Below are 8,586 nucleotides of genomic sequence, written 5' to 3' on the forward strand. Positions count from 1 at the left end.
CTATGGTTTGTATGTGATACATGTACCCTACATTTTTCTTTGTCACCTTCCAAACTCATATATATAACCCTTTTTTTTTTTTATCGTTTCTTCATTACATTCTTTTTCTTTCTTTTACGTTAAGATATAGAGAGCTTTTCCTCTAACTGGTTTCTCTGCATGCACTCTGGTGGATAGACTTGGAACCGAAGGGTATGCTGTTCTCTGCTTTATTTCTAGTTCAAAAGTTTTCCATTCATTCTCATTACTTTCTTTTTTGCCATGTTGGTTTACACAGCAGGCTAAAATACTTGTTACTATGATTCTGCTGCAATTCTCTTTACATGACAGTTTGCCATGTTGGTCTTGGCTCACACCTTACCTCAGATTACTGTTTAATTCTATACCTTTGCTTGTCAAAAAAATTCTTTAAGATTATGTGTTTTCAGTCTGTTTATGTTTATGTCTTCGGGTTCAATTTGGTTTCCCGTTTAAAAAAAACCAGACTGACCTTAAGTCTTAGTTTCCCACAACAGAAACTAGACTTAATTACCTTATTTAAAGCCTACTAGCAAAGCACAGCTTGTTGTATATACACCAACTCAAGGGGGAGAAAAGTACTAATGCTGATTGCTGAAAATGGTTAGTTAAAAGTGTAGTTAATGTCCCAAAACAGTCGATTCCTCGCTTGTATATATGTTTTGGACATTAGATTATGGGATGCTGTCAACTCTTAACAGCTGTTAAGTCTCAATTTCAAAGGTGAAAACTTCATTTTCTTAGCTGGAATTAGCTGGACTTGTATCTCATGTATTGTATTTTGTCAATTCTGGTGTTTTAATCAGTTCTTTTTTCTCCACTCAGTAGGTCAATGCATGCATTTGGAACTCTGTTGCAATATTTCTTTGATGTAGTCTAGAAGAATATAGGTCTAATTTTAATCCCACCATTTTGATTGGATTGTTGTCCTCATCAGTAAATCATTAATCTTGTTACATTTTTTTGGAAATGCTAACAAGTACAAAATTTGCGGGCAGAAGAATAACTTCACAGCGAAGATGGAGATAACCAATGTCACTGAGTATGACGCAATTGCAAAGCAAAAGTTGCCAAAGATGGTGTACGACTACTATGCATCTGGTGCAGAGGACCAGTGGACTTTGCAGGAGAACCGGAATGCATTCTCAAGGATCCTGTGAGCTTTTTATCTGTTATTGCAAAACACTGTATAATTCCTTTCTGTCTACATTCTTAGATCTTAATTTCTTGAACTCTTTATTCCTATAATGCATAGGTTTCGTCCTCGCATTCTTATTGATGTAAGCAAGATAGACATGACTACCACTGTTTTGGGCTTCAAGATATCAATGCCCATTATGATTGCCCCAACAGCCATGCAGAAAATGGCTCATCCTGAAGGTATGGCACTGTTTTCTCAAAGGATTATTCCATTTTATGTTCAACATTTTCATTAGAATCAAGTAATTATGATATCATATCAATTCAAGCAGAAGACAGGTTCTGTTCGTTTGCATATGTATGCTTAAGTAGACAAACCAGAAAGCCAGGTATCTTCAGTGGATTAGCCATTGTTGACCTGATTGGTTTTTCTAGTACATAAGCACTTTCCTCCAAGTGCATTTCTATGTTATCAACCTCACTTTTATAGCTTCTTTCATGATGGATCTTATTGCATTCACAGGAAGATATGTAATTGACTCTTTACATCATGTGCATATTTAATCTACTTTCTATTTCTCATTAGTGTTGAAGCTGATTTTCAAGCATAATGCAGTGTGAACCTTCATAGTTTCATGGAAAGCAATTTTTGACAGTCTAATGGTGAGATCTTCCAATTTTTGACAGGGGAGTATGCAACAGCCAGGGCTGCATCAGCAGCTGGAACAATTATGGTTTGGCTTCCCTCTCAAACTTTCCATTTAAATATTTATCCTTAGCTAATCCAATAAGGACACCTGTTTCCATATTGTCAAATGTTTTTATACAATCAATTTCAGAAGAAGTTGATGCAAAAAGAAGAAAAATACATGTATTAGCCTTTCTGATAATGTTTCTTACCATTCCCCGTTTGTTTTTTTTTTTTTTCTCAAATGGCCAAATGATTCTGTTAAAAGGATATATTTGAATCCAATTTAGTCAGTTTCTTTTTCATAGTTTCATAATGGATCTCCATACAGCCAAATGACCCATCTGAGCCAGTTTAATTGGAGATATGAATGATATCACCTACAAATCTTAAGTGATGTTTCCAGTATCCTCAACAGTGTTATAATGTTAATTAAAGTCTAAGATGTATAGTGTCTACTGCATCTCACTTGCCATGGCTAATTATGGACCTAGAGTTCACCCATTTTCGATGCATATTAAATAGGCATGATGTAAGAATATCAGTCTCATTTTGCTCATCATGCTTTTCTAAATGAAAAATAAACAACCATCTATTTCTTAGTACCTTTAATACAACTTTTAGCCAGACTTATCATATATAATTGCCAGCCTTTGACAAAATATTAAAACTCATTTATTTTCATTATATGATATTTTTGTGCTTCAGTTGCTCTTCATCATCCAACCAGATTATATAATCTACTTCATTTATAAATTTCTTGATGGCCTTTTCAGACATTATCCTCATGGGCCACTTCTAGTGTCGAGGAGGTTGCTTCAACAGGACCTGGCATTAGGTTTTTCCAACTCTATGTAAGCTTCAAATGATGTTGTGGTGTCCAATCTTTTGAAATAGTTGATCTTTCTACCTACTTATTCACAAGGATAAGGCTTGTGTGATAACTGATCTCTAATGTCTAATCTTCAGGTATACAAGGACAGGCATGTAGTTGCCCAGCTGGTGAGAAGAGCTGAAAGGGCTGGTTTCAAGGCAATTGCTCTTACAGTTGATACTCCAAGGCTCGGTCGCAGAGAAGCTGACATCAAGAACAGGTAGAATTGGCTCTTAGAGTTGCAGTGCCCCTTAAAGCATTCTTTTAGAAATGTCTTGTGGCACAGTTAGTTCACTTAGCATTAGATGTTTGATTTGTATACTTGCAAGTCAAGTTACACTGAAGAATTCTTCTGTTTCATTCTCTTACAGATTTACTTTACCACCATTTTTGGCATTGAAGAACTTTGAAGGTTTGGACCTTGGGAAGATGGATAGAGTGAGTAGTCCTTCTAACTCTACAGTTATTGACCTAGTAAAGAACCAAGCCTTTCAATTCAAATAATGAGCTTTTGTTTCCCTTGATATTTAATTGGTTCTTGCGAGCCATGCAGGCTGATGACTCAGGACTTGCTTCATATGTTGCCGGACAAATTGATCGTACCCTTAGCTGGAAGGTATGTAAATGCATGACTTGGGAGATCCATTGGTTGATTGATAATCTATTGCTATTTTGTGAATGACAACCATATTTGATGTCATTTTCAATGTTCTAGTTTAGGGGAATGTATCATCTGTTATCTTGATACGGCTAAAAACTCATGGAGTGTAGAAAGCTTTTTATGTTCAAAATTTGTCTAAAAGCTTGGGAAATCAAAAGTTTTCTTCAAAATGTATGGTAGTTATAGGAATCTAAGCCCTATTCTGCTGCAAATATTGGAATTGGAAACCATGACCTTATTATATAGTGTGACTATGCCTGAAGATTCCTTTAATTAACAGTGCATTAAATGAACTCTATTGGCTATGTTTAGGATGTGAAATGGCTTCAGACAATTACCAAATTGCCAATTCTTGTGAAGGGTGTACTCACTGCTGAAGACAGTAAGAAAAAATAAACTCCTCTGCATCTTGGGCCATTTTGATAACATATAGTGATGATGCTTGAACTATCTATGCTTCTTTTGCAGCAAGGATAGCAATACAGTCTGGAGCAGCTGGTATCATTGTCTCCAACCATGGTGCTCGCCAGCTTGATTATGTTCCTGCCACTATCATGGCCCTCGAAGAGGTGAAAGAATTTCTTCATACTTCCAGGTTGTCAAAGCTAATACGAAGACAATAAGTCTTAACAAATTCTTAACTTCCAGGTCGTCAAAGCTGCACAAGGCCGGGTCCCTGTCTTCTTGGATGGTGGTGTTAGGCGTGGAACAGATGTTTTCAAAGCTTTAGCACTGGGAGCCTCTGGTATATTTGTAAGTATAAGACTGCCTCATGGAAAGGCATTACACAATACATTTGGACACAAGGATAAGAAGTATTTGTACTATGCTCACTTTTTAAACTTTTTTGTACCTATCCTCATTCGGAAAATGGAAGTATTTCTGTTAAAATGGTTGAAAGTACTGCTTAGTGTGGCACTTATCACCACAAAGTAGTTCTTGCTGTTGCAGACAGTTTCTGTTCTTCACCTCTGAAATGATCTTTTCTATTTTCCTCTAAAAATAATCATCTTGCCATATCAAGTGGCACAAGAGTCAAGACTTATGTTGTAATGGTCTTAATCTCAGATTGGACGACCTGTGGTGTTCTCATTGGCTGCTGAAGGAGAAGCTGGTGTGAGGAAAGTACTTTCAATGCTGCGTGAGGAGTTCGAACTAACCATGGCGCTGAGTGGTTGTCGTTCACTCAAAGAAATCACCCGTGAGCACATTGTGACAGAATGGGACAAGCCTCACCCTCGTCCGCTCCCCAGGTTATAGATGCATGGCTCAGAGTATTAGCGTCTGCATTGCATTGTGGCCAAAAATTAATGATAAGATAGATTGGCTAATTTTACTTGGTCTTCAACAGACTGCCTTTTCTTTGAAACACATTTCTGTTTCAATGAGTTAAAACTTTTGTAATGATGATCATGGCTACTGCTGCCTTCACTGTATATTCTTTCGTCAAACAATTAATATATAGTTTTGTGCTTGAGAACATTTGGTTAATGGGAATCACAGCAGTGGTGGCTTACCAAGAAGTATGAATGAAGGCTTGGCAGGGATTCTCAGAAGAATTCTAACAATTTTGTTATATCTGTTTTGATGATTTGCTCTGGTCATACTTCCAAATTTCAGCCAGAAAAAATGTTTTCAAAGGAATGCTGGTAGTTTTGGTGCGCATGCATGCAAGCTTTGGATTCAATTAAGCAGACTGGGATGAAAACCTTTCATAGGCCTCCATCGCACACCATAGTCAGGGCTTCTAACTTTATTGAAAAATTGTTTTGGAAACAGGTCAGCATTTCCAAAAGTTAGAAGAAGAGGACTGATATGGTGATACTGCAGAGAGAGCATGGAAACAGGCTGCAGCTCTTTCATTTTCAACCCACTCAAATGACTGTTTCCCATAGAAGCACACTAATATGGATCAAATACAAGGGAGCTGAATGTTTCAGGCTTATAAATAGTTCCAAGGTAGCAAAACTTCCTACAGACTGGTCGTTGGTCGTGGCATATCATCAGCCATGTGAGTCACTAACTTGAATATATGATAAGCCACGAACACGATCAGATTGCAGTGTTGTCCACTTTTAATCCTTTATTATGGCATCCTCCTCTGCCCCTTGCAATCATAAAAGCTAGCTATCTTATTGTGCAGAAATTTCCTACAGACTGACCGCTGTTCTAAGACCTAAAATGAAACATCGATGATTTGCCATGAACACGATCAGATTATAGGCAACTGTGTCAAAACATGGACGTGGAGTCATAGACTGTTTTCTTGTGTTCAGAAAGGGCCCTTTATAGGACAACTTGGTGACAAAAAATTACTAAACATTACCCGTGAATTCGATGTAAAAACGTGTTAATCAATTATGGCTGAAGATTATGTTGGAGAAAAGGTTTGCTATGATAATTTTTATAAATTATCTAGCTATATATATATCATTTACCTTTATAACATACACCTTTTAGATTTTTTTTATAAATAAACAATTTCATAATATAAGATGTTTTTTCTTCTAACATGGTATCAGAATCACTCTTGGTGTTAAAAATTCCTATTTCACGTGTTTAATTGTCGATAATTCTTATTTCACTCATGGGTTACTCATGTATTAACATCTTCGATCATGATAACTTATGATATGTCAGTTGTCACATGTTTTTATAATATTATTCGTAACACAATTATTTGCTTCATGTTTCGTCACGTTTTTTTCTATGACATGTTCTGTCATGTGCGACATAATTCTGTTACGTCATATTTACAATGTGTTCTGTCACGTCATTTGTCTATAACATATTTGATTACGTAAGTTATTTTTTTTATGTTTCAACACGTTATTCCATCATGTCAACTGTTTGGGACATATTCCGTCACATCATCTAGTTTTAAAACTGACTAATGGCTAGATGATATAATATATAAATGATACAATAAAATACGTAATCGATAATGAGGTGAAACGCATAATAAAATAAATGACGTAACAAAATACATTACAAAATAAATTACGTGACAAAACATATTGTAAACAAATGATATGAAAAAACATATTACATAATAAATGACATGATAGAAGACATCACAGATAATCAACTTACAAATGATATTACAAGAATATGTAATAACTAACATATCAAAATAAAGTCAATGCATGACATTCGGGTGTGTGTGAGTTTTTTTGCACTCCAGACTTATCAACCCAAGGCCCAAATGATCCATTAGATCCAATTAGCAGTAGAGACTTTAAACCCAATTAATAAATTGAACCATAAGCTCGTTTAATGTTTAAGATCCAAATAAGATAAACCTAGAAGATTAACAATGGAAGTCAGACTAATTATCAACAATGACTTAAATTAATTTGAAAATTCATACTAAATGATTTCAAACAAAATGAGATGTGTACAATATATTTTTAAAATCAATGGTCATATCAATTGAATCAAAATGATCACATATCATTTTTTAAGTTTTAGGACCTCGTCCATGTTCAATTTATGTAGCATATACATATATATATATATATATATATATATATCAGATGAAGATGTTTAGAATCATTCTCATTTCCCCATCTTTTCAATTGTTCGGAAATTGGAAATTTAATTTGATAAAGAATAGCAGCATCTATAATTGTAAACACAACTATCGTAATTCCAAGGGCCCAATATTCTCCAGGGCCGAGTCATGTGGCCCAAATTAACTTTTTTGATGAACCCAAAAGAGTTTCTCATATGTAAGAGCAGCTCCATGCATTTCTATGTCAATTTGTGAGTTGTGAGATCAATTTTCTCATCCGAGGAAACCATGTTATTTCTCTCAACTGTTATGCACCCTTAGATCAACACATAGCCACCATGCATTTCCCTCTTGAGTTTAGGTTATGTATCTTAGTTCACCATCTTTTAACATTCCAATCTGTAACAATTTCAATTTGTTTGGAAATTAAGTTGAACAATGCGAACTCATGGAAGGAACATTATTCCATATAGTTAATTAAAGGAATGGATTTTTGAGTCATCCATGAATTTCACGTATATCACATTTGATCATTTCACATGTAATGCTGTCAATGTCATGAGTCATCACACATTAGCCCAACAAGAGAGGAAGGAAAGACATGATTGTGGCACTTTTTGTTGAGACAACGATATGCAGGAAAAGCTCACCGTCAATCTCGGGTCACTCATCTCTCTCGTCATAGCCGTCCATGGTTATCATCTGTGCCACCCACTTGGTGGAAAAGATCACATTTTCGATTTCGTCGACTTGCCCTTTTACTTACTTTTGCTTGTCTTGATCACCATTCAAGTTTGCATTAATGTCTCTCTATCTTTCTTCATTTTCTCTGGGCTTGCTTTGCATTTGGGTAGGCTGCGGGTTTTCGTTTCCATCACCATTGTTGTATTATGTTATTGAACTGTCCATGTCGTTTCCATTTGCTAGCAATTCCATACGTTAATGTTCTTCCTGGCCTCAGAGCCGCCACGTTGAATCATCTATATGTAATTAGAAATCTATTTTCAATCATTAAACATTTTCTTGTATACATGAATGGTTGGATATATGATACAAAAAAGATTCTATGTACATATCAATGCTGGAAACCATGTGGGTGAGGCACGGCATGATGCAAGCAAGATTGCGAGTGTTGGATCCCAAAAACAAACCAGTGAGCTGGATGGAATCGGTCAATCGGGAGATGCCACATTGCAAATTGTCTGAAACAGACCCAATAGCTTCTTTCATATCGTGCTGAAGTCCATGTCAACATTGATCAAAGGGAGGGAGGGGACCGGTTTTACAGAGGAATGAGTCCAACACTAGGAGTGTGATTTCAGAGGGTTTGGAAATCTGTATGGGGAGAGAAAAGGGGTGTTTAGTTCTGTTGTGGGCCATCTCTTTATTCTATGCTTGTGGGTCTGAATTGTGAAATTAGGTGGTGAAGCATATTGTTATCTCTTATTTATGGTACCCTCCCTGAAAAGGCATTCCTCGTTGCCTTATTTCGCCTGAGTTATCCATTTCTTCTTCCCTTCAGTCCTTGGTCCTTCATGAATAAACTGATGCCTTTCTTTTCAAGCTTTAGCTAGCTTGAATAACAATATTGATTTTTCCTTTTTACTTCATTCTAATGAACTTTAAGTGGCAACAGCTTTTGTCATGAAAAGTAAAACCCACAGCTCTGAATTGTTAACTGATTGTTTAAT

At 36.0% G+C, this 8,586-nt stretch overlaps 1 protein-coding gene across 3 annotated transcripts; it reads left to right on the plus strand.

Annotated features, from left to right (window-relative positions):
• LOC110419168 (glycolate oxidase 1) lies at positions 1 to 4,863 on the plus strand. Of its 3 annotated transcripts, none has more exons than XM_021432088.2 (12): positions 1 to 192; positions 1,020 to 1,174; positions 1,274 to 1,398; positions 1,846 to 1,892; positions 2,623 to 2,700; positions 2,816 to 2,940; positions 3,092 to 3,158; positions 3,274 to 3,336; positions 3,694 to 3,763; positions 3,850 to 3,950; positions 4,030 to 4,134; positions 4,450 to 4,863. In XM_021432088.2, exons 2-12 carry the CDS (start codon positions 1,038 to 1,040, stop codon positions 4,639 to 4,641), a joined length of 1,110 nt encoding a protein of 369 aa, XP_021287763.1. In that variant the 5' UTR covers positions 1 to 192; positions 1,020 to 1,037; the 3' UTR covers positions 4,642 to 4,863. The 3 variants fall into 3 exon arrangements, with proteins under 3 accessions (XP_021287763.1, XP_021287761.1, XP_021287764.1); XM_021432086.1 differs by having other exon boundaries at positions 2 to 192; positions 1,017 to 1,174; XM_021432089.1 differs by lacking the exon at positions 1 to 192 and having other exon boundaries at positions 1,063 to 1,178.
• Positions 4,864 to 8,586: the final 3,723 nt, after the last annotated feature.

Source organism: Theobroma umbraticum, unplaced genomic scaffold (genome assembly GCF_002168275.2).
Source record: "Theobroma umbraticum cultivar Fairchild unplaced genomic scaffold, ASM216827v3 scaffold_67.0, whole genome shotgun sequence".
In the NCBI taxonomy this organism is placed as follows: Eukaryota; Viridiplantae; Streptophyta; class Magnoliopsida; order Malvales; family Malvaceae; genus Theobroma; species Theobroma umbraticum.

Bases quoted from the DNA above. Each gene is read 5' to 3' on its own strand.
- LOC110419168 (XM_021432088.2), top strand. From the start codon at position 1,038: ATGGAGATAACCAATGTCACTGAGTATGACGCAATTGCAAAGCAAAAG. The intron at 1,175-1,273 runs GTGAGCTTTTTA...TATAATGCATAG, and splicing joins AATGCATTCTCAAGGATCCT to GTTTCGTCCTCGCATTCTTA. The intron at 4,135-4,449 runs GTAAGTATAAGA...TCTTAATCTCAG, and splicing joins TGGGAGCCTCTGGTATATTT to ATTGGACGACCTGTGGTGTT.